Source organism: Melozone crissalis, unplaced genomic scaffold (assembly GCF_028551555.1).
Source record: "Melozone crissalis strain CALT ecotype California unplaced genomic scaffold, PUWL_Pcris_2 ptg000057l_1, whole genome shotgun sequence".
NCBI lineage: Eukaryota > Metazoa > Chordata > Aves > Passeriformes > Passerellidae > Melozone > Melozone crissalis.
In genome coordinates, this window is record NW_026535835.1 from 4,857,431 (window position 1) to 4,882,139 (window position 24,709).

At 44.7% G+C, this 24,709-nt stretch overlaps 2 protein-coding genes across 2 annotated transcripts in view; one reads left to right on the top strand and one right to left on the bottom strand.

The window, feature by feature from the left end:
* Nucleotides 1–1,015: 1,015 nt before the first annotated feature.
* On the bottom strand, nucleotides 1,016–4,795 carry LOC128944139 (neuferricin). The gene is made up of 4 exons (XM_054287268.1): nucleotides 4,573–4,795; nucleotides 3,754–3,894; nucleotides 3,093–3,276; nucleotides 1,016–1,394 (listed from the first exon to the last, which is right to left on the bottom strand). Exons 1-4 carry the CDS (start codon nucleotides 4,793–4,795, stop codon nucleotides 1,178–1,180), a joined length of 765 nt encoding a protein of 254 aa, XP_054143243.1. The 3' UTR covers nucleotides 1,016–1,177.
* Nucleotides 4,796–7,493: 2,698 nt separating this feature from the next.
* Nucleotides 7,494–24,709, top strand: part of ZZEF1 (zinc finger ZZ-type and EF-hand domain containing 1) — a 60,646-nt gene continuing 43,430 nt past the window's right edge. The window contains exons 1-12 of the mRNA XM_054287005.1: nucleotides 7,494–7,829; nucleotides 11,982–12,126; nucleotides 13,121–13,315; nucleotides 14,164–14,335; nucleotides 15,894–16,093; nucleotides 17,106–17,316; nucleotides 19,541–19,657; nucleotides 19,866–20,044; nucleotides 21,069–21,167; nucleotides 22,240–22,331; nucleotides 23,339–23,487; nucleotides 24,017–24,128. Of these exons, the coding sequence (XP_054142980.1) occupies nucleotides 7,494–7,829; nucleotides 11,982–12,126; nucleotides 13,121–13,315; nucleotides 14,164–14,335; nucleotides 15,894–16,093; nucleotides 17,106–17,316; nucleotides 19,541–19,657; nucleotides 19,866–20,044; nucleotides 21,069–21,167; nucleotides 22,240–22,331; nucleotides 23,339–23,487; nucleotides 24,017–24,128 (2,007 nt within the window). The remainder of the gene's footprint in view (nucleotides 7,830–11,981; nucleotides 12,127–13,120; nucleotides 13,316–14,163; nucleotides 14,336–15,893; nucleotides 16,094–17,105; nucleotides 17,317–19,540; nucleotides 19,658–19,865; nucleotides 20,045–21,068; nucleotides 21,168–22,239; nucleotides 22,332–23,338; nucleotides 23,488–24,016; nucleotides 24,129–24,709) is intronic.

Consider the following 24,709-nt stretch of genomic DNA (forward strand, 5'->3'; position numbering starts at 1 on the left):
CAGAGGTGTTGAAAGCTAAAAATCAGTTTATAAACACTTTCCAGGAGCTTACACACAGGTGGCAGCTGCCTTAAGGACAAGAAGTGACCACAACCTGTGCTACCACTGGACCCTGATCTGCATGCCTCTCTCAAAGCTCAGCTCCACCAAAACTGATTTTAACAGCAGATTCCACTAAAACCAGCAAATGCTTCCCTGCAGCTTGAGGTTTGCAGTGCAGGTATTGCTCTCTCCCTTTTAGCCCCACCCAGAGAGGGTAATGACCAGTCCTGCATTTCTGGGAGTCACTCACAGTGCTGAATTCTGCCAGCTGTGGCACAATAAATACGGATTTTAAGAGTGCTGGGTCTTGTAAGGGCACATCCAGCTCAGTCTGACAGGCACAGAGCAGATGGGAGGAAGTCTTATACCAGAATGGAAACAGGAGGCAGATTACAGTAGGATGGTTCTGTTGCCACCCAGGCAACAAAAAGAAAGCTATTTAAAACTACTCCTTCCTGATCAGAACAGTTTGAAAGTGGTGAATCACAGACCAGGACAGTGAGGTTAATATCAAACAACAATCCCCACAGGTGACTTCAATATCTGGGCTCAGTATCTAATGCAAACACAGTGAGGAAATGCAGCTCTGGCCTTTGCCGTCTCCAAGAATTTGATAAAGCTTGTGTGTAACTAAACTGTGCAAGTTCCTGATACTGTAGACCTTAATTGCAGAAGAAATTCAGGGTTCTCCCTGCTTCCTTTAAACTCCTGCGAGTGAGTCAGGTGCCTGGGAAGGAGCAGCAGCAGTGCCTGCAGCAGGACCTGTGGCAGTGATGCTGCAGCAGCTCTGTGCTCACTGACCTCACTGTGCCACCACTGTGCACACAAACACCCAGTCCCTGACTGCACAAGGAGCAGAGCTCTAAAACACAATTCAGGCTGTGCATCTTACAGCTTGTTCCCAGGTGCAGAAATATTTCCCATAGAAATAAAGAAATCATCCTGTTACTTATTTTTTAGCCACTGAGCTGGCTGAAGTGTTTCCTCCATCTCCACATGTTGAAAAGCATCACAAATCCCATGAGATTGTTCCTGCTCTCTTTGCAGGCATGGAGCTGGAGCTGCCCACCCCGGGGCAAGGTTTCAGGGCAGGGGTTCAGTGCAAGGTTTCAGGGCAGGGCTCTCCCTGCCCGGCTCAGCCCGTGGGCAGCACGCACTGCTCGGCCAGGGGATGGCAGCCCTCGTACTGCTGCAGCCGAGGGTCATCCAGGTCGCCTCTGTCGCGGTGCTGGGAGGAGCCAGGCTGGCCCCAGGGCGGCCCCGAGCTCCGGACGCACACGCAGGGGGCGCCCCGCGAGCCGGGGCGGTGCAGCCTCCGCGGGACCCCGGCCCAGCCTCTGGGCACGCCCCCGCTGCGAACGCAAAAGGAAAATCTGTTACAACTCAAACCCAGGGAAACGCTTCAGTCAACAGAGAATCCTTAGGGAAAAACCTCAGATAATCTGAGCTAAATAGTGTCTAGTTAGTTCTGAACTAGAACTAACACTGAGGCAGGCTTTGCTTCCACAGAATTCACACAATGACTGGGCTGAAAGAGACCTTAAAGAATGAGTCCAACCCAGCCCCAACAGCTCAACTAAACCCTGGCACCCAGTGCCACATCCAGGCTTTGTTCAAACAGCCACCATCCCACAGCCTTCACCTTTTTATTGGCTGTGCTTCAGAAACCTGTGGCCTGGCCCTGGTTTCATCACTGCTGCTGCAGGCTCTGCCCTTCTGAGAGTGACCAGCTCCTGCATTCCATGCTTCCATTGCCAGAGGAATCACAGTCTGATGGAGCACAGCAAAATGCCTCTGCTGGAGGTACCTAAATGCTCACAGGTGAGCACACATCTTCACAGAATCACAGGCTTGGGTTGGAGGGACCTTAAAGCCCATCCAGCCCAGCCCCTGCCATGGGCAGGGCCACCTTCCAATAGACCAGGCTCTCCTGGGCCTTCTGTGCCTTGGCTAAACACTAAACACAGGGATTTTGGGAGCTGGGGCAGAAGAAAAAGTACTTCCCCAGCTAATTGATCATGTCTCTTTATGTCTAAGTGTCTCTCCATGGGCCAAGTCCTGCCTGTTCCACAACCACTGCAGCTTTTACGCCTCCAGCACAAGTCCCTGCCACATCACACCTGGTCCCCAGGCTGTCCCCAAGCTCAGTGACACACAGGAGCAGATCTCTGGGGCACACAGAGCTGCTGCTGGGCTGACACGAAGCCCAAGCATTTTGCAGTGTGGTCTGTGAAATGATTTCATCTTCAAACAAAACAGTCCCTAAGCTGAGAGAGAGCTACCAACAGGAGAGAAAGGAAATGATTAATCAAAGCTTAACCTCATTTTTATGTGGTTGAAGTGAAAATGTTGTGGTATGAAACTGTCTGAAAAGCACACGTTAATGCTTGTACTCCTGAGAGGTGACAGAACCTGTTTGAATCGCAGTCCTGCTGGGATTTCTGCCCTGTTTTGCTGAGAACAGGAGATCAGGTGCACATGTGGTAAATTCTTTGATTCCAGTGTGACAGAAGAGGCTCAGGGGGAACCTTCTCACTCTCCACAACTCCCTGACAGGAGAGTGGAGCCAGGTGAAACTCAGGCTGTGCTCACAGGGACAGGGTAAGAGGAAACAGCCTCAAGCTGTGCCAGGGGAGGTTTAGGTTGGATACTGGGGAGAATTTCTTTATGGCAAGGGTGGTCAGGCCCTGGCACAGCTGCCCAGGGCAGTAGGGGAGGCCCCATCCCTGCAGGGATGTAAAAGCTGTGTGGATGTGGCACCTGGGGGCACAGGTCAGTGCTGGGGAATGGTTGGACTGGGTGCCCTCACAGGGCTTTTCCCACCTGAACAACCCTGGGAATTCAGGCAGGGACAGAGCCCATGCCTGGCTCATTCCAGCCCTGGCAGAACCACTGCACACACAACCTGTGCCAGGCCCCAGAGCTCACCTACCCTGGAGTGTGGTGGCTGCAGGGGCCAGGACACCTTCCCATGCCCCTCCTGCCAGGAGAGGCAGGAGCACAGCACAGGGCACCCAAAAAAGCCTCTGCTCCAGAGGGGACAGGCTCACCTCTCTCTGGAGCACCAGAAGCGGGTGCCTTTAGCAGAGCTCCACTCAGAGTTGCAGGGTGGGAACTGCTGCTGCTGATCACTTTCTGCCTGCAGCTTGAGAGCTTCCTCAATGGCAGCCTCCACCTCCCTCAGGGCTGCTGTCGGTGCCCCATTTTCATCGTAGAATCTGCCCACCAGCTTCCCTGGGAGAGGAGATCAATTAGGACCACAGTGTTCCCAGACCACAGACCTGTTTCCAGGCAAGGAAAATGCATTGTTCTGGTGGGGCTTTATTTTTAATTTGCTATGTAAAAGGTGATGTCACCATGGCCCAATTTTAGAACCAAACTGAGCTTACATCCCTTTAACCCTTGGATCACACAGCAGTTTACCCATATTAATAAACCCATGCAGGACAAGCTTGGGCATTACAGAGCTGAAAACCAAAGCCAGTTTCAGCTGCACAACCCAGAAACCATTCCCCAAAACAATTTCCCTGCACTGCTGCCCCTACATTCTCCTGAGTGATTTCAGGCTGGCTCCATGCTCTGTGCTCAGCAGAGACAATCCAAGCAGGACAGCAGCCAGGTGGGAAAACGATTAAACCTTCCCTTGGAGGGAAGCAAACTCAGGGCTCTGCACACCCATCCCCGTGCGAGCCCACCCAGCCCCAGACGTACCCACGGGCTCGTAGTTGTCGCTGTAGAAGCTCAGCCAGCTGTGGATGGAGAGCAGCTCCGCGGGTGACAGCCCCGACACGGAGTCCACCAGCCCCGCCGGGCTGAAATCGCCGCTGGCAAACGCTCGGGTGGCATCTCTGCCTGCGGGCACGGGGGAGAGCACAGGGGGAGAGCCCCAGGCACAGAGTGAATCCCCCAGCCATGGATGATTCCCTAGCCATGGAGTGAATTAATCCCCAAGCCAAGGAGTGAATCTTCCAGCCAAGGAGTGAATGAATCCCCTAGCCATGGGGTGAATTCCCCGGCCACGGAGTGAATTCCTCAGCCATGGCGTGAATCCACCAGCCATAGAGGGAATTCCTCAGACATGGAATTAATTCCTCAGTCATAGAGTGGATTCCCCAGCAAGGCAGTGAACCCCCCAGCCAAAGAGTGAATCCCTCAGCCACGGATTGAATTGCCCATCCATAGAGTGAATTCCTCAGCCAAGGAGCAAATCCCTAAACCATGGAGCAAATCCTTCAGCCAAAGAGCAAATCCTCTAGCCAAGGAGTGAATTCCCCAGCCATGCAGTGAACCCTCAAGCCTTGGACTGAATACCCCAGCCATGGATGAATTCCCCAGCCTTGGAACACAGCCCAGCCATGGAGGGGCCCAACAAGGGCTGAGCTTTCCCTCCTCCCAGCCCGGGCTGCGCTCCCCGGCCGGCGGTGACACCGGGTGACACCCACACCTCCGGGGATGGTTCCCTCCCCAGCCAGGCAACCTCAGCCCCTCACCCAGGCCCTCACACAGCGCTCCCCGCCCCACCGCAGGTACCTGCGAACCCGCTGTACGCGCCGCCGGGCCCGTAATGCTTGCGGCCCCGCTCCACATTGAAGACCCGTCCCAGCAGGGCGAGGTAGAGTCCGGGCTCGCCCGGCGCCCCCCGGTATCGGCGCAGCTCGGCGGCGCTGAGCAGGCGGGCGCGGGGCTCGAACCCGCGCCGCAGGAGGCAGGCGGCGGCCAGGCCCAGCAGCGCCGCGGCCGCGCCCCGCCACATCGCGCCGCGACAGCGCAGCGCTCGCGCGACAGTTCCCTCGCCGCACGGCAGCGTGCGGGCCCAACCGCGGCCGGCGGGACGGCCGGGCCCCGGGCGCGCTTTACGGCAGTGTGGCGGCGGAGACATGGAACGGTGCGGGGTGGGAGGACATGGTTTTACACTGCAGTAAACACGGAGATGGTTTTACACTGAAATAAACACGAGACCTTTCTCATTTTTAATTCTGCTCATAAGAACACCGCCTTCCACCAGCCCGGACTGCTCCGAACCCCGGCCAACCCCGCCTCAAACACTCCAGGAACGGGGCGGCCACAGCTGCTCTGGGCCAGCCCTCACCGCCCTCTGACTAATGCTGATGTTCATAAGGACAGTCACAGAATGTGAAAAATGCGTATTTTATGATTGGCTTTTCGCAAATATTAAAATGAATATTATATGTGTTGCGTTAGAAGGTAATGCTGTATCAATTCTCTTAAGTAGGGTGGTAAATATAGCTCTAGGTTATAACAAAATGTTAAAATAGAAGGAGTGAATCCCCCAGCCAAGGAGTGAATCAGCCATGGAGTGAATTCTTTAACACCTTCTGGCTGTGGAAGGGAATCTCTGTTGCACTGTTTCCTTACAAGTTTTCCAAAAGTCCTACTTTACAATACAAGAAATTTCACTGCTGCTTTTAAAAAGCTACAATAAAATCCAGCGTGGTAAACTTGGACTCGCTGATAACGCTAGTAAGTATCAAGAGGAATTACTCAGGCAGGATTTCCTACCCCTGCTAGAATATAGAATATCCTATAGATATAGAATATCCTATGCTATGTAGGATACTTTTTTTCCTAAAGAAAGGACTCACACTGAGATAGCAGCCACAGAACACCTGAATCTTACAGAAAAAGAGAATTTATTGCTCCGTTATCAGGAGAAATGAACTTCCTCCTGCCTCGCTCAGGCAGGATGATGCTGTTGGGCTTATGAGGAAGAAGTTGACACTGCCCAGACAGAATCCTGTGTTTGAATGGAATTTATGCATCATGTATGAGGTGTATGAATATGCAACAAGCTGTTGTTTTTAAGGGTTAATGCTCTGTTCACCTGTGTCCTTTTTTGGGCTTATTTTGCCCAGAAAGAGGTACCTGGACTGTCCCTAACTCTTTGTTTCTATTGTCTTATATTGTCCTAATCCAAATTGTCCAAATTATTATTACTCTAATTGTATTACTATTTTTAGAACCATTTTATTACTATTAAACTTTTAAAATTTTAAAAACAAGTGATTGCTGCTTTTCACACAGAATCTCTTGTTGTCAGTGCCCTGTGGAGATCACTCATTGGGACCCGCCCAGGGCAGGGGCACCTGGAGCAGGTGACACAGGAGGGTTCGGGTGACTTTGGCATTTTCCAGGGCAGCAGGAGTCCAAAAAAGGACAACCATTAACAAAGGATTAACCCTTAAAAGCAATAGCCTGTTGCATATTTATACATGATGCATAAACTCCATTAAAACACAGGATTCTGTCTGGTCATCTTCAACTTCTTCCTCTGAATCCCAACAGCCCCTTCAAGGCAGGAGGAAGTTCATTTCTCCTGATAAGCGGCAATAAATTCTCTCTCTCTGAAAGATTCAGGTGTCCTGTGGCTGCTCTCTCACTGTGAGTCCTCTCTTTAAAAAAAAGTACCCTACATAGCATAGTTTCTATATTAACATTTTTTATAACCTAAAACTATATTTAACACAGTACTTAAGAGAATTAATAGTGCATTACTTTCTAACACTACACATATAACATTCACTTGAATATTTGCAAAAACCAATCATGTTGTATTCTTGTTGTAGTTCATATTTCTCAAGTCCCATACTGTACCAAGCTGTTCTCCTCTGCAGCACAGCTCTCCCTGTGTCTTCTCAGGGGCTCCTCCTGAGCTCTCGACCCACCCCTATTTATTCCAGTTACCTTCACAAGCTACAGCTGCTGCCCAACTAAGGACTTCACAGCTGTAGCTCGTTTGGAGTAACTAGGACCCACACATAGATCTTACAGGGACTCTCTCCATAAGGACACACTTATTTAATACATAGATCTTACAATACATAGATCTTAACAGGGACTCCCTCCATAACATTACATATATTCAAGCCCCCACACAATCATAAAATACACATTTTTCACATCCAGAGAGAGACACTCCGTGCTCTCCCTCCACAAGTCTGTCCCAGTGCTCTGCCACACTCATGTCAAGGAGTTTTTTTCATGTTGAGGTGAAATTTGTCGTGTGGCCTTTACTCTTCATCCTGTCACTGGGCACCACTGAAGCGAGTCTGGCACCGCCCTACTGGCACCCCTTGGAAATACATCTATGAATTCATGAGCTCCCCCTCAGTTTTGTCCACAGAACCGGGCTCAGGTGCCGCTCTTTCCCCGGGATCGCTGTCCCCAGCCCTCGCTGTCCCCCCGTGTCCCCTCACCGGCCCCGTCCCTGTCCCGGGAACCGCCGGGCCGGCCTTTGCAGCAGCGGCGCTTTGCGGCGGTGTGGCGCTTTGCGGCGGTGTGGCGCGGTGGCGCTTTGCGGCGGTGTGGCGGCCCCGCGCTGACAGGTGCGGCGGGCGGGAAGTTGCTGACTAAGGCGGGCCGGACCGGGCGGGGACCGGCGGGAGCGGCGGCGGCACCGGCGGCGGCGGCTGCGAGCGGCTCCCGAGCGGCTCATGGGGACGGCGGCGAGCCACAGCAGCGAGGAGGAGGAGGAGGGCGCCGAAGAGGGCATGGAGGGGGCGGCCGGCGCGCCCCAAGCCGGCGCGGCCGCTCCGGCGCTGCCGCCGGCCGAGGTGCTGCTGGAGCAGGCCCGGCTGCGGGAGGCCACGGCGCGGCTGCGGGAGGCGGCCCTGCCCGAGCCGCTCGTGTCGCGGCACCACAGCGCGCTGGTGCGATGGCTGGAGGAGCGGCTGAGCCGCGGCGACGAGGCCGTGAGCCTGGAGCAGTTCTGCGAGGTGCTGGAGAGCGTGTCCCGGCTGGCGGCCGGATCCCGCGGCGAGAGCGAGGAGGTGAGAGCGGCCGGGAGCCGCGGGGATCGGGAGCGGCTCGGGCGGGGAGGAACCTTGGGGACCGTCCCGTTCCAGCCCCTGCCACGGGCAGGGACACCTTCCAACAGAGCGGGCTGAGCCGTCCAGCCCGGCCTCGGGCACTGCCGGGGATGGGGATCCCTCCGGGGATCCACCTGTCCGGGCAGGGGGCTGATCGGCGCCGGGGGAACCTCGGGGTGCTGCTGCGGGTTGCTGTCCCCGGGCCCGGCTCCGTGGCCATCCACACGAGCCTGGAGAGCCCGGACACGCGTCCTGGTACGTGGGGTGGGCCAGGCCAGAGGGTTCTGCCGCTGCTGCTGCTGCTGTTGATGGACAGCCTGTCAGCTTCCAGATATCCCTCTAAAAAAAACTTATGTCAGTTATCAGTGATCATGCTCAGCGGCCACTGAAGAATAAAATGGGTTTTTACAGCAATATTTCTGCTGTTGCTGCCGCTGGTGCAGCTGAGAGCGCAGGTGTGGTGGGAACACGGGTAGGAAATCCTGCCTGAGTAATTCCTCTTGATACTTACTAGCGTTATCAGCGAGTCAAAGTTTACCACGCTGGATTTTATTGTAGCTTTTTAAAAGCAGCAGTGAAATTGCCAAGCGTTTCTTTTATTGTAAAGTAGGACTTTTGGAAAATTTGTAAGGAAGTAGTGTAACGGAGATCCCCTTCCACAGGCAGAAGGTGTTATGGTCACTATTTAATGGTTGAAGAGAGTAGTTTTCCTTTCTGCTGGGATTTCCAGTTTTCGCCTTCTGTGGGAAATGACATGGAGAATTTAATGTCTAGGACGTTAAATTCTCCAGGCAGAAGGTGTTATGGTCACCTTTTAATGGTTGAAGAGAGTAGTTTTCCTTTCTGCTGGGATTCCCAGTTTTCCCCTTCTGTGGGAAATGACATGGAGAGTTTAATGTCTAGCACACTTCAGCTTTGCTCTGTAGCAATCCAGACTGCAGCAGAACACCCTGTTGGGAATTCCACACTCACTCGAGAAAGTGGCTGTGTCTGAATTCCTGAGTGCAAGCAGTTCCTGAGCTCAGCAGTCACTTCCTGCTGGCTTTGTTGTGCTCCCGAGTAGCAGAACAACTGTGTAAACTGTTAAATCACACACACACGCCTCAGATCAGTGCTGACAGGTGAACAAGGCTTCTGGAAACTGGAAGGAGATTCATTTCATGTGCAGATAGGTGTGTTTTCACCAGACTGGTTTAAGTAGCTCGGTGAAATGCTGCCTCCACTTGCAGTCCTTTACAAGAACAGCCAGTCATGAGCACATCTTCGTTTGTAACAGCAGCAAGGCTGAAATGGGTCCATTAGGGCTCTTCCTTTGGCACAAACAGCTGGGCTTTGTGGGCTGCAGAAATATTTTGAGGATTGTCTGTATTTCACGTCCTCCTCTGCATGAGGAATCTATTTGTTTTGGTTTCATTTCCTGCTCCAGGGAGCGGGGAAAAAGTTTGTCACAGGATTCAGCGTGCCACGGATGTGTGGTCACATCTGCCCTGCAAAGCTGAGATGTTGAGAGTTCTGTGGAAAACCTTGATGTCATCATTTCTGGCACTAACCCATCAGCTGTGCTGTTTGAGCTTTCCTATCACACTGAGGAGTCAGTTTAGGGGTGGCAGCTCAATAGGTTTCACCTTTTAATGTCTCTGGGGTCCTGTCTGGCACAGCCCAGGTTTGATCTTCTCGGTGCAGGGCTTTGGGCACAGCCTTCAAATGTTTTATGAACAATGTTTAAATGCAAAATCTGTTTTCTGTATGAACTGAACCTCTGAATCCTTCTTGGTACTGCTTCAGCAGTTGTCATGTCATGTACCCATTAATGCTGCAGTTCTGCTGAGAGTAGAGGGTGAAACATGAAGTTCTCCCAGGTCACCTTTCAGATACCTTGTTGTGCCATCCAGCTCCTGAGCTCTGAGATGAGGGGCTGATTTTTCCATGTGTCATAATTCCAAGCAACCCTCTCATCCATCATTTCCTACGAAAGATATTTCTCACATGCTTCATGTTCAGGGTTGAACTGTGTGGAGTTACTGCATTTCTTTAGGAGCAGGATGAGCTGGGTTGTGTAAGGCTGCTGCTGAATTGTCTCATGTCCAGTCCTGCACACAGCTCAAAAGTTCTTTGAGTACTGATTGATACTCCTTTTTTCCCCCCACTTTTTTCCCCCATTACATAGGACAGCAGTGGAAATTATGTATGGTTTTATTAAATAACTAGTTTAAGTTAAAATGAACAGTTAATAATTTTAGAGTTCTAGGTTTGGTGCAATCTCCTGAGATCAGAGGAAGAGTTTAAAAATAAGATCACAAAATACTGCATTAAACTAAGAAGAAGAGCATATATGTAGTAATCCCTCCTTATGTGAGAGTATAAAAAATTTGTTTAAAATAGGTGTCAGCAGATTCAGCCTTGTTGCCTTGTGTTTTACTGTCACCAGTAACATCACAAAACTTGTGCAATTTGTAGTTTAGTAATTGTGCAGTTTCACTTTAGGTATGAGAAAAAATGTTGAGAATGGTGTGGTGTGAAACTGTGCATTGAATTGTTTTGGCAACTGAGTTATGTCTGTTAGAATGAATTCCCTCTGGCTTGTTGTCCTCAAGCAAAGGTGTTGGGTTTTTGTTTTGGGACCTGCCCAGTGCCTGGGCTGGACTGGCCCTGGTGCCTGCTGGATGCTCAGCACCAGCTTTGCTGCTCAAAATCATTTTTAGAGGTGATCATTATTAGCTTGGGCTCAGCTGTGTGTATAATAACACTCTAAAGTTTCCAAGCTCAAATGCAGCTCTGTGCCACACAAGTGCCACGAGAACTTTAGTCAGCTAAAACACTGTGTTTCAATTCTGTTGTCTTGTGAGGACTTTGCTCTCATTTTACTGCTGTAATTATGCCATGGTTAATTGGCAGGTTATTTTGAGCTAATCATTTCAGGCTGCTCCTCTCTAGGATAGCACTGTTAATGGCACATCAGGTCTGATAACCAGGGAGCAAACCAAGAGAGGGAAGCAGGAACTTCCTCCTGAGCAGCAGCAAGCCCTTGACTCAGACTCCTGTGAGATCATCTGTCCTCAGAGACCAGATTTGCTTGGTCTGTGTGGCTCAGCTTGGAATACAAAGTTCAGGGCAGGGAGACTCAAGTCTTGCTTGTAAAGAAATATCTTTTGTAAGTGCATTCCCAATTTACATGAAAAAGGTGGATGTTCCTGAATACTGCATTTCTCTTTTGGAACAAGTTCCATTTTTAGCAGTTAAACGTAAATTTGTTTCAAAATTAAATCTAATTGTGAAAATATAGCCAGATTTTAATAGCAGTGTGTCACTGAATCATGAGTTGTCTGAAATAGCTAGTTAAACTAAGTTACATTTATGAGCTTAGTTCTGATTTACAGGCTCAGCTGAATTAAAATACCTTGTACATTTGTTAGTTCAAAGTTGTGAAATGCTGTGTGAGTTCCTTTTTGTACATGCTCAACACAACTTTTTATATTAAAATTTTTATTAAGGTCAAAGTTAATAAAGCTGCCAGTGGTCCTCTTCAATTAAAAAAATCCCAGTCCTTCTCTAACTCTCTCCTTTGTTTTCAAAAACACTTAGACAAACTATATTAAACTGATCTTTGGTGTAGGAGGACAGTTTATGGAAGGAAAAATCAAATAAAAAAATATTACTGTTCTAGAACAATTTCTTAAATAAAGAAACTATGTAACCCCTGGAGGAATGTGAGTGGATGCAGTGAGAGAGGGATGCAGCAGTGATGAGTAATGGAAGGTGTGGCTTTTGGAACCAAACCACCCTTCAGCTGAGGAGCTTTTTGCTAAGCAAATCTTACCTTCCTTCCAGTCCCAGCTGCCCCTGGCTGGATCCTGCTGATTCACTGGTGGTTGTGATGGGCTGTCTCCACCTAAGCAAGACTTTTATAGGAAGGCAGTGCAAATACCCTCAAACTTGCTAAACTCTGCAGATTTCCAGCCAGCCTGCTTCCTGTTACCATGAATCCAATACTTTGGGGAATGGATTCTTTTGATTTTGTTTTACCAGTGTTGCAACGTTTGTTGCTATGGTTTCTATGAAATATCTTGCTTTAAGGAAATATGCTGAAATAAATTTTTTTTGGTTGCTCTTTAGGCCTTTGCACAATTTGATGCTGAAGGAGATGGCACTGTGGATGTGGAGAATATGCTGGAGGCTCTCAAGAATTCTAGTGGAGCAAATCTTCAGGGAGAGCTGAGCCATGTAATCAGGCAACTGCAAGCTTGTTCACTGGTGCCAGGTATGAGAGCAGAGTGTTGGAACAAAAGGGTTTCCCAAGCCCAGCCCCATAAAAAAGGTGCTGCTTCAATAAATTGCTTTAATAGCATTGCTTGTCCTAATCTTATCAAAACCATTCTCCAGAAGGTTCTTGGTTTTTTAGTGTCAAGCAAGTGGAGTTGTTGTAAATTAAACATTTCCCAGAATTGCATGCAGAACTTCCTTTCACAAATAACCTCTGTTTCCTTCTCTGTGTCACTGGGGAGTGTCTCACCCCTGTTTGGTTCATCTCACAGACAGAAAATTCAGAATTTTGGTGAGTGCCCAGCTAATGCAGCCTTGTACTTGGTAACTGGAGGAATAAATCCTCCATGGAGTCTATTCCAGGGGATGAGTCACATATTTTATTATTATTATTATATTGTTATTCAGCATTTGAAATCCTGATAAAACATGATTCAGGTTTTATGGTTTATAGTTCAGAAAGTGCCAGTTTCCAGAATTTGATTTCTGGGATAAGTGTCAATTACTGGCTTTCCTTCCAAGCATTTGATGATAAGTGGCTAAAGGGGATTTGCCTTAAAGGATCAGACAAGAAACACTAGAATTTGCTGCAGAGAATTTAGAGGGGGGAAATTACAGAGTGCTGTTCTATGCATGTACATGCACTGGGATTCAGGTACCAGTGCTCAGGAGCTGACATTTCTGACCAAGCTGGGGGAAAGCATTAGGAATAATCCACAATTCCAAAGGGAAAAGCTCAGTGTAGCTCAGGATGAGTGAGCTACAAGTAGAGAACCAAGTAGCAACTGCTTCACTTAGATTTTGAAGGTAAGGGTTTGGGACAACAAAATAAACATGAGATTTTTGGTAATTGTTTTGAACTCCTTCAGGCATTTCAAGTCACTGGCAAAAATATTTCCCTGCTGTAGAGGTTGCAGAGTTGAGCTACATCCTCTGATAGTTTTCCATGCCTCTCACATTGTGGTGCCTGAGGAAATGCTGTCTCTCTCTAGGGTTCATTGATATATTTTCTGAGTCCAAAGAGCGCCTGGGCCTTCACGCCTCGATGATCCTGAGGTTCCTGCACAGGAACCGCATCTCCAGCACTGCCATCCCCTACCCTGTGCTGGAGTATTTCAACAACATCTGCACCATGCGCTCCTCCGTGCTCAAGGACTCCCTGGATCGGCTGCTCCTCAAGGAGAGAGGTGTGCAGTGCTTCCCTTCCTTTGCAGGGTGTGAGAAACAGGCTACAGATAAAATGGAAAAGCTTTCTTGACTATTATGAAGTTGATCTGCGTGCTTCTGTGGATTTTTGTTGGCTTCTTGAAGCACATAAATGATTTTCTGAATTACTCAGCAATCTGAGTAACACTCTGGAATGTTCTTATCTTTCTCGTGGCCTGTTTCAGAATTGATGGTTACTCATTTGTGATATTCTGTGTTCAGTCAAATATCTCTACTAGTTGCTAGAAACTTAGTTTCCATGTGAAGGTGGATGTTTATGGAGTTGACTGTTCAGTACTAAAAGATACTTTATCATTTTGGGCTGGAGGTGATTAATCTTACACTGTATCTCTGATGGGACTGGCCTGGTCCCTGCAGAGAGGGCTCCTTTTCTTTACAGCTTGACTAGATATTTTCAGATTTCTGCACTTCTATTGAAACAGATCAAGTTACATGGGAAAGAGAGTGCTTTGTCCTTTCCCTCAAATACATGAATTGAAGTTTTCTCCATTGTAATTTATTTTGCCTTTCATCTGTTTGTATTTGGGTACAAAAATAATAAAGCAGTGTTGAGGCCAGTAATGAAAGGGGTAGATAAAGGCTATTGAACTCCAGAGAATGGAGTTGTTTTCATACAGAGAGTGGTAGATGGAGATTATTGCAATTTCATCTGAAATGAAACTTTGCTGTCTCCTGGTTCCTGTCAGAAACATTCCTTCAGGGGCTGTGTTCTGTGCCAGCAAGTTCATTTGTGTGAGATAGTTCTTAAAAAGGTATAACAACACTCAAAACAGGCCAGAGAAAATTATTCTGAGTGGTTTTTTTGCAGAATACCCCAGTGATCTGAATGGTAACCAGGAGTCAGACAAGCTGAAGTCTGTCACAAAGTGCTACACACACATCGAGACCTCCTCCAATTCCGCTGATATCGACAAGATGACGAACGGAGAAACCTCGTCCTTCTGGCAGTCAGATGGGAGCGCCCGCTCCCACTGGATCCGGTGAGCCCAGGGCTGGGGGAGCTCAGGGCTGGTGGGGGGATCAGGGCTGTGGGAGCTCAGGGCTGGGTCAGATCAGGGCTGGGGGAGCCCAGGGCTGGGGGGGTATCAGGGCTGGGGGAGCTCAGGGCCGGGAGAGCTCAGGGCATGGGGGGATCAGGGCTGGGAGAGCCCAGGGCTGGGGGGGCATCAGGGCATGGGGAGCCCAGGGCTGGGGGAGCTCAGGGCTTTGGGCTCACAGCCAGGGCGGTGGGCTGCATTGATCCTGCCTCAATGCCAGGCTGCTCCATGGCTCCCTTCCTCAGCTGGGCAGGAGAGAGAAAATGTAACAAAAAGCTCTTGGCTCAAGGGCAGGGAGAGCTCTCTCACCAGCTACCATCACAGACTTGATTCAGGGAATTTAGTTCAGTTTATTAAATCAGGGTGGGGTTAGGAGAAACAAAAGCAAATCTTCTTCCCAGGCTTAGAGAAAAAGGGAAGAGAAGTTATCTCCTCCCCTCCAAAGGCACAGGGGGATGGGGACTGTGGGCTGCACTCAGTTCATCACATGCTGGCTCTGCCACTCCTCCCTCCTCAGGGGCAGGACTCCTCACATGCTGCCCTGCACCAGTGTAGGGTTCCTTCCATGGGAGACAGTTCCCCTCAAAGTGCTCCAGTGTGGGTCCTTACAAAATCACAGAATACTGAGTTGGAAGGGACCCCCAAGGATTGTCAAGTCCAGACCTTATGTGAGTGGTCCCTCTGGGGCTCAATCCTTCAGGAAGAGGCTGCTCCAGCATGGATCCCCATGGGATCACAAATCCTGCCAGCAAACCTCCTCCAGTGCACACTGCTCTCCCCATGGGGACAAAGGTCCAGCCTCCAGCAACTTCTCACCCCCTGTAGCCCCCCACTGCTAAAACCTTGTCACACAAACTCAATACAGGTGTAATTGAAAACAGCTGGGTTAAAAGCAGAAGTCAGTAATCTCTGCATAAAATTTAAAATTTGACTGCCCAATAAAAGGTCACCTGAAAAATGCCTGTATCTGCTGTGGTGACACACAGCCTTGTTGTATAGTGAAGCTTTCCAAGCTGTAATACAGATGCAGTGTTTGGTACTTGAATAGAAACGTTCTGCCACTGTCCAGGAAGTTCCATGAAACAAAAATGCTCAATGAAACAGAAATGTTTAGTGGGTTTTTTCAGTGTTAGATCTTAGAATGTGTGCTTCAAAGAAAAAAAAATCTCATTTTGGTCATTATTAACATTGCATTTTTATTCCTGAGGAATGAATTCTCGGTTGAAAATATAAATAGAAAATTCTACAGTCTCTCAGAGGAAACTGTTCTCTAAATCAGTTTTTTTTAACTCGTTCACCATGGTATGGTTAAGAACATGTGTGAAGCATTGGGTAAATTTCAGAGGATTTATTTGTGTTTGTAGAGGAGGAAAATGAGTGAATAATAATATAATATCTCTTATATATGCACATGTATAATATTATGGTAAATAATAATAAAAGCACAGTGCTTGACTTACCTTCTCTTTTCAAGAACCGTTTTCTCTTTTTTGCTTTGCAGTTTAAAGATGAAACCAGATGTGGTTTTGAGACACCTGTCCATTGCAGTGGCAGCTAATGACCAGAGTTACATGCCACAGCAGGTCACAGTGGCAGTGGGGAGGAATGCCAGCAGTCTCCAGGAGGTCCGAGATGTTCACATTCCAAGCAATATCACTGGCTACGTAACTCTGTTGGAAAACGCTAACATTAGTCAGATGTGTGAGTCAATAAAGATACCATTGGGATTCTGCTTTGGTGCTTTTTGCAAGGTGAAAGGTTGGGTAGATTATGGAGAGATGTGTTGAAGTGGCATTCATCAGGGGTGACACTTTGGGCCTTGTGCTTGGGTCAGAGGAATTGTTTTAATTCTGGTTTCATTTCTAGCCTGTAAGAGAGTTTTCCAAGCCTTTCTTATGGTCTCTATAGTGTGGGCTAAGGGTTGAAGAGAGAAAAATTACTGAAGATGCAATTTTAGCCTTTCAATGTGAAAACATGGGGCAGTTTCAAAATATCCTTGCTTGCAGAGTGAAAGCATATGTTGGGTGATAGTATCTAGCAAAAAATCTGCTTTTTTTTTCGGTACTGAAATTCTGAAGTTGGTCCAATGTAAGGCAGGTTTTATGCTTTTAAATAGTGTTATTTTTGATTCTGGTAGCTCTGTGGGTGCTATATTGGAATCAATCAAGAAAAGCTGCTCCTTCCTAAGATGGTTTCTGCAGCTTCAGAAATTTTGTCCCTTCAGTTCCAAAAGATGCTTTTCCCTGAGAGGAGCTTTCGCTGCCACAGAAGTGGGCAGCAAGCATGTTGTTCCTCAGAAGTAATGAGGACAATGCCATCTGTGCAAAATGGTCAAGAACTTGTGGGAAAATTTTAATGTAACTTTAAACTTTGCTCCTTTTCCGTATTATCTCCACAGCCACTTGACTCCAAGATACTTCCTATGTATCTAGGTAGGAAGGTATAGGTGAAATAATCTATTTTCCACTTTGAGGATATTTTATTATAATTTTTCCTAGTTTATAGCCATAGAATCTGTAATGGATGCAGAGGGTGTTGATGCAAAGGGTAAATTTTCCAGATCAGAGGATTTGTGGTTGTCCATATCAAGCAGTGCTGTTCCATTACTCTTCCAAGAGCTCCCGCGCTAATTCAATATTTAAAATATCTATTCTTCTAACTCTAATCCAGCAGAAGAAATGGGAAAAAAAATTGTAATTTGTTTTTTTGACAGATGTACAGATAAACATCAAGCGTTGCCTTAGTGATGGCTGTGACACCAGGATCCACGGGCTGCGGGCCGTGGGCTACCAGCGCGTGAGGAAGGTGGGAGTGTCCGTGTGCGACGCCTCGGCCATCTGGTACTGGTCCCTGCTGACCTCTCTGGTGACAGCTTCCATGGAAACCAACCCAGCATTTGTTCACACCATTCTACAGAATACTCAGTGAGTACCAAACTTACATGGGGTGTGATTTAAGCTACTTCGTATTTTTAAAATAAAATATACTTGCGGCTTTAGGAAGCGACCTGTTGTAGGTGGCTGGTTTCTACTCCCTTCATTCAGGTGTTTAAACAGCTTTTTCTGTCTCCTTGTTCAGGTGTTAAAACAGCTTTTTCTGTCTCATTGTTCAGATTTTTGATGTTTTTCTTCTGTCCCTTTCCATGTACTAGAACAAGTGTAATTCTCCTGGCTGTTTCGTCTAATCTAGTTGTTAAACCATGACTTAATGGATTTTAGCTACTTCTTTATTTTTTTAGAAAAGTAGTTCTGGCTTTAGGAAGCAGTCTGTTGTATGTGACTGGTTTCTAGTCTCTTCATTCAGGTGTTTAAACAGCTTTTTCAGTCTCATTGTTCAGATTTTTGATGTGTTTCTTCTCTGCATTTCCATGTACTAGAACAAGTGTTGGCTGTTTCAATTGAACAGGTTTCTTGGTTGTTTCATCTAACCTAGTTGTTAAACCATGACTTAGTGGATTTTAGCTACTTCTTCATTTTTTTAGAAAAGTAGTTCTGGCTTTAGGAAGCAATCTGTTGTATGTGACTGGTTTCTAGTCCTTTCATTCAGGTATTTTAACAGCTTTTTCTGTCTCATTGTTCAGATTTTTGATGTTTTTCTTCTGTCCCTTTCTGTGTACTAGAACAAGTGTAATTCTCCTGGCTGTTCCATCTAATCTAGTCATTAAACCACAAATGGATTTTAGCTACTTCTTCATTTATTTAGAAAAATACTTCTGGCTTTAGGAAGCAATCTGTTGTGTGTGACTGGTTTCTACTCCATTCAGGTGTTTAAACAGCTTTTTCTGTCTCATTGTTCAGATTTGGATGTTTTTCCTCTATCCATTTGCATGTACTAGAACAAGTGTAATTCTCCTGGCTGTTTCATCTAATCTAGTTGTTAAACCATGACTTAATGGACACAGAAAAATACATTTTTCACTGATCCATTTGCTTGTAATGACTTTGAGCAGCCTAAAATTGATTCATTTTTCTTGTCTGGTATTAATAATCAATAAAACGTACATCTTCCCCTTAGGACTGAAGCTTAGTTTAGTTTAATTTTCTGCAGATTTCTACTTGTCATGCATTTTATGGGGATATAGTTGAGTATTTGTACCATCTCCATGCAAATGTTTGCTTGTGGTGGTTGACCATTTTCTGTGTAACGTTTCCTTGTTAGATTGCCAAACACTTCTGCTGGATGACTTGAAGGATTGGAATCCCAATAAAAGCTCTCCACACCCACATGAGCTTTTACAGAGCTCAGTTAGTACAGTGTCACCACACTGAAGAGCAGGGCTCTCATTAGGTTAATGAATCCTGTAGGCTAAAGTCCACTAAACCTATCTTTTAATTTATGTTATCTGTGAAATCTCTTCAGAGTTTAGATAGCTTCATACATGTCATAGTCCCATAGTTGCAGGCTCTGCTGAAACTGAGGACCTTCAGTTTTGGTGAAGTTCAGAGATTTTTTAGAAATATAACATGAACACTGAGCTAATAAAGCATTGAAAAATTATTATTACTATTATTATTATTATCCTGACTAAAATCATGCTTTCAAGAATTAGATTCACTGTTTAGAATTATAAAGCAGAAACCCCAAACTTTAGAATTGGATGGAATAACTGTAATACTGAAAGCTTTAGTATTGAATAGAATAATGTTGGTGAAACTGCTTGAGAATTCCTAATTTCAGGGGTTATCACAATAGCTTTGGGAATTCAGAATAATTCTGATTTGAGCTAACAACTGTCTCTCTTAGTTTCTCTTATTCTTCTGAGGGAATTTCAAATAAATTTTCCCATTGTTCACAGGCTCTTGCTCAATTCTGGACCAATTTAAAATGAAGCAATGCTTGGATACTCAGCTATTTCTAATGCTGTCACAGATTTAATTTAAAACTCCTTGATATGTTTGTCTCATTAAATCTGAGATTGAGACTAGATTCAAGATTGCCCAGCAGTCACTGAACTTTCCCTGCCTAGAATGCAATACTGTTGTTCCCTTTTGAAGAGAATCTCTGTGTAAATAGATTTGGTGCACTCAGAAGCAATTTGCAGAGACCTGCCCACACAAAGCAGGAAGATTCAAGCCTCTCATTCACATTAGGAAGCTCTTTTCTCCTATTCTGCCTGGTTTCCTGACATTATGTTTTATTTTTTCCTAGGAAAGCACTGCAACACATGCCACCTCTATCCCTAACCCCAGGCTCCACAGATTTTTCAAGCTTCTTATCACCAAATGTTTTGGAAGAAGTAGATAGCTTCCTTATCAGAATAACAAGGTGAGCTTGTGTGGTTGATTCAGTGGGAAGTGGTTTGGAAGAGTGCAAATCAAATTTTTACATCTTTACTCACATGCTCTTTTTTAAGTACCTTGAAAAATACAAATGCATCAACAGACAGGCACCTGGGAGGTTCTGTGGCAGTTTGTTTTTATTGAAATACAGAATGTCCTAGTTTTTCTTTTCACACTGTTGTTTTTCCTCCCAGTTGTTGTACTACCCCAGAGGTGGAGCTGACACTCCTGGCCTTTGCCTTAGCCCGGGGCAGTGTTGCCAAAGTGCTGAGTTCCCTCTGTGCCATCACTGATCACCTGGACACTCCATACAAGGCTTCCTCCCTGATCTCCTCCATGGCAGCAGTCAGACAGAACCTGCTCTATAAATATGGTAATGCAACAATCCTGCATCCTTCACAGCCTTAAGCAAACGTACAGCTTTGAGTTGTTCCACTTGGTGGGTTTTAAAATGATCCAAACCTTCTTAATTAAAAACTGGCACTGAAATCACAGCCTAGCAGCTGAACTGCCCAAAAAGTTGGTGATTGATCAGCTTTTTGTAATTCAAGAGTTTAACCAAGAGAGAAAACATGAACTTTGTAGATCCTGGCCCCTGTATCAGCATGGTGATGATGGTGTTTGTGTGGCTTAAAAGGCAAATGACAGGAAGCATTTTTCTTCTTCCAGTAAAACATTTGTTTGTGTGAGTGAGCCTCTGTGAGTGCTCTCTCCTGCAGGCATGTACAAATTTAAGATGCATTTTAAATGTAATGCCATTAGCATCTGTCTATGGTTTTTCCTTTTTTTTCCACTTTTATAAAATGAGTTAAAATGAAGTTTTTATAATCTGACTATTTCATGAATGTAGAGCTGTTTATGGTCTGGCATCAGGTGGTGATTTTGCTGGACTTTTTTGATACATCTGTATTTTCTCAGGTATCAACTACTGAGATTCTCATTAGTCTCTCATGAAGAATTCATGAAGACCCTTTATTTGCCTTTTAGTCTGTTTTTTCAGTACTTCTTGTCTTGTGCCAAAGAGCACGTGGATTATTTTATAATTATTGATGTTTACTTTCAAAAATGTTGAAAATTGGTTTGTTTTCCCCAGAGTAGCTAATGCCTTTTGTAAAACAAGGGGTATTTAATGGATTGTGAATTCCAAAGTGGGGCAACAGTTGAAGAAACATTGTCGTGAATTTCATTGTCCTTCTGTCTGTATCTAAAACTCCAACTACTTTAGATTAATGTATCTCTCATATTCCAGTTTCCCTTCCCTTTTTTGGGTCTGACAGTGGTAAAAACCTCATAGTATTGTAATTTTTTCCCATATCTTTTTCTGAACAAAGAACTATGGAAAATCTGTTTTACCATTTTAAATGAATTTGATAAACCTGTTGATTTTTTTGACTTAGGAAAGCCTTTACGACTCACTCTGCAAGCATGTGATGTAAAGGGAAAAGAAGATAAATCAGGGCCTGAAAACCTCCTTGTGGAGCCATGGACTGGGGATGGTAAGAGCCTGGACTTAAAATCCATAATATTAGAATCAGAAAATCATTTAAGTTTGATGATTCCACCAAACATAATGATTGTTAACAATGCTGTGGTGTTGCTCCATATTTACTTGTATATATTTTATTCTTTATAGTTTTATGCTATGAAAGATTTGTAATTAAAAAAAGTAAACTAACAAACAAAACTCCAAACTAAAACAGTATATAAATTCGATTTTGCAGCACTGTAGATTTCTCATAAACCAGTTTATTGTCAAAACAAGCCAACCAAACAAAAAGATTGGATTTTGGAGAGAATTATTAATGTTCTGTGGTAGCAGTGAACTGCCACAGGGAATATTGTCCTACAGCAAACTTTGTGGGTTGAAGTCATGAATCACTGTTAGTTTCTCAAATATTGATGGGAGACAGTTTGTAGAAATCATTGAAATTCTCACTGCATGTACCTATTAATTCTCTCTTAAGGCCTCTCTTTGTTAATGCAATGCTTTTATGTACTGGATACAACCTAAACAAAGAGATTTGTGTTTCTTGACCTCCTTTTTAAGTGAAATGCCACCTAATCTTTTTTTTTTTTTAATAGTTTATTGTCTTGTGCAGTGCTACTGGTAAATGAAAGCCATTGTGACAGAAAATCAGGCACTTTCTAAATGCTTATTTTACAGCTCTGTTAGTTCATGTGCATTATTTGAGTTTATTATTTAGTTATTTTGTGGCTTGTCTGCTGTTGTTTTGTGGGTCACAGTTTGGGGTGAGTTCACTGAGTTCAGTGAATTGAGCCACAAGCCAAAGTAATATTTTGGAATTACTAATAAACTTTAATAAAAAAAAATATTCTTGAAACTGCTGCAGATATTGCAGTGCCCAGAGAGATACTGCCTGGAGAGTGCTGTGTAAAATACAATATTTTAAGTAGTCCCTTTTATTTGGAAGCATTTGTTAATGAGTATTTCACTGGAAAAGCTTTGTGGTTTTGTTTCCCCCCCTTCATCCCACAATCCCAGTATTTTCTTTCTAACCCTTGCACTAGCACTCATCTAGACTCCTTCTGTTCCCATTGCTGCTTTAGGTTTTCTTACTGAAACTGGGAAAACCAGAGCAAGTATCATTCTTTCTACTGGAACTGAATCTTCATTTCAAGTGACACAAATTAGAATAAAGGTATGTAGTTGCTGGGAGCTTTTGAAGTAGAAGATTTACTTTTTTCCCCTAGTGGTGGAATTGAATTTGGATATTTTTTAATATGAACTGAAATTTAAATTCATTATGAAATACTGTTATTTTAGAGTTTTTCTTCAGTGTAAGTCAGAGAACTTCAGGAAAAGGAGATCTTAAATTGTTCCAGGGAGCCACAAGCATTTAGTAAAGACATTTATTTTATATTGATTTTATCTACATCTTGCAATATAGATCTCAAGCCAGAGACTCTTTGGTTTGTGGTTTCTCACTGAAGTGTATTTATATGCAAGGTCTTTTATCTTATGTTTAAAATAACTTTTTGACTGTGAATAGCAGGTGTCAAGATACAAAGCATGTGAGTTCAGATTAAATGGAGGTATTTCAAATTCTGTTTAGAGACTCCAGTGTAATTTGCATTTGGTGTGACTGTTACATGGTTTCAAAAGAAGGTCTTGTGATTAAATCTCATGGCCAAGACAAAACTTCAGTGAGGTTTCTGCAGCTGAGTTGCCTCATATACTTAAGGCAAAACTATAGTATTATTTAATTCCTGGAGCAACAATGCATATTTCTATGTCAAAAACATTTAAACATTACTGGACTTCTGGCAAGTAAATTTTAACTGGAGCTGGAGAGGCAGCTGAGTTGTTTTGCAGTGTAGTGATATTAATAGGGAAACATGATTTTAGTTTTGTTTGATTTTTTTTAAATGTAAAAGGAAAACAAAATGAGAATTAAAATGTGGAATTATTATATATCTAATTAATATGTGGAATTCTAGTTAATATAAGGGTGCTGGCAGGGTGATAAATCCAGTTAATAATAACCATGTGCATGATCTCAATTCAGTGGGTTACAGAAGCTTTCATAACATTTCTCTAAACGTGTTTCATGTTCCTGTGCAATTCCAGAGAGCAGGATTGTCAGGACCTGGTTGCTTTCCACAATTCTTTATTTTCCTGACTGCCCTGTGTGGCTTTGCCCTCCAGGTCCGGCGCGGTGCCATCGGGGCTCAGTGTGGGCTGGTGTTCGCATACAATGGCGCCTCAGAAAAGTTCCATGCTGAGGAGCACTTCAGAAGGTTTGAGAGCTACGACAAATGGAAGCTGAGGGAATTCAAACAGTTTTTAAAAACCAGGTATAAATGGATTTTTGCCATGCATACAGGGAAAATTAATGTTATATTTGATTGCTTTGCAGTGTCACTTAAACTACTGAGAGTTGTTCCAGGTGTCTTAAAAATGGGGCATCATTTAATTGTTTGATTTTAATGAGCCTCCATTTGATGTGTTGAATGAAATATGCATATAGCTGTTGTTGTCAGCCATTGATTTAAAGACCTGTTATAAAAGGGATATAGCAAAATAAACCTTCTACTTGGGGTGCAGATTAATGGTAACAGAAAATTTTTAATTAAGTTGTATTGAATCAGTTTTCAGAACTGTTGCTTAGGAGTAAGGGGAGCTTAAGGGGCTATGATGAAAAAGATTTTCTTGATTTTTTTTTTACCTTGCATGTGATATAGTTTTGGGTTTGCAAAACTTTCTCTTGTGTTTCATCTTTATAGCTATAAGATATATAGAGATATGTTTTGGTAGAGTATCAACAGCTTTGCAATGTTTCTAAACCTTTTCTTTACAAAGTGTGTTACATTCTTTTATGCACAGAAGCAGTTGTTCATGTGATGATTTGGGAGATGATGATCCTATTGGCTGGTTTGAAGTAGAGGAAGAATGGGATGAAGTTGATGTCAAAATGCAGCGATGCAGAGTTGCCCAAGTAAGAACCCACAAAAACCCCTTGGCTCAGTCACAATGAACAGGGGCTCTTTTCTGTGTCAACTGAAATAAACCTAATTCTGTTTTGTGAGGGAGAACTCTGCTGTACAGAGAAAAAAATGAATATGCTTCTAGTTAAATGAATAACTGAACTTTTGTCCTCTGATATAGTTTCTTTTTCTCTGTATGCATATATATATCTGTAGTTAAGGAGTGCTTTATGGTCAAATTTAATGCAAAGCTATGTGATAATGTGCAGATTACTGGTTTTAATATGATTGATGCTTTATTCTAGTATCTAGACCATTTAACTACTGTGTAGTCATAGCATTTATTCTTTCAGAGCCAGGTTCTTCAATCCTTGTTTCAGTGGGTAAACAATTATAAAACATTTCCATCCCCTGCTGTCCCTGGAGAATGGAGACACTTTCATTTTGAGAATGGCAGAAGATGGTTTTGATTTTAAGTGCTTGGTGCATTTATAGGGAATGTTGCATTTCAGATCATGGTTCTGGAATCAGCTGTTGTAGTTCCTCAGTCCATCTGCACTGTGGGAATTAAGAGAATTGGTGACATTGTTGT

Bases quoted from the DNA above. Each gene is read 5' to 3' on its own strand.
- LOC128944139 (XM_054287268.1), bottom strand. From the start codon at position 4,795: ATGTGGCGGGGCGCGGCCGCGGCGCTGCTGGGCCTGGCCGCCGCCTGC. The intron at 3,895-4,572 runs GTACCTGCGGTG...CCGTGCCCGCAG, and splicing joins CGCGTACAGCGGGTTCGCAG to GCAGAGATGCCACCCGAGCG. The intron at 1,395-3,092 runs GTGAGCCTGTCC...TTGCGTTCGCAG, and splicing joins TTCTGGTGCTCCAGAGAGAG to CGGGGGCGTGCCCAGAGGCT.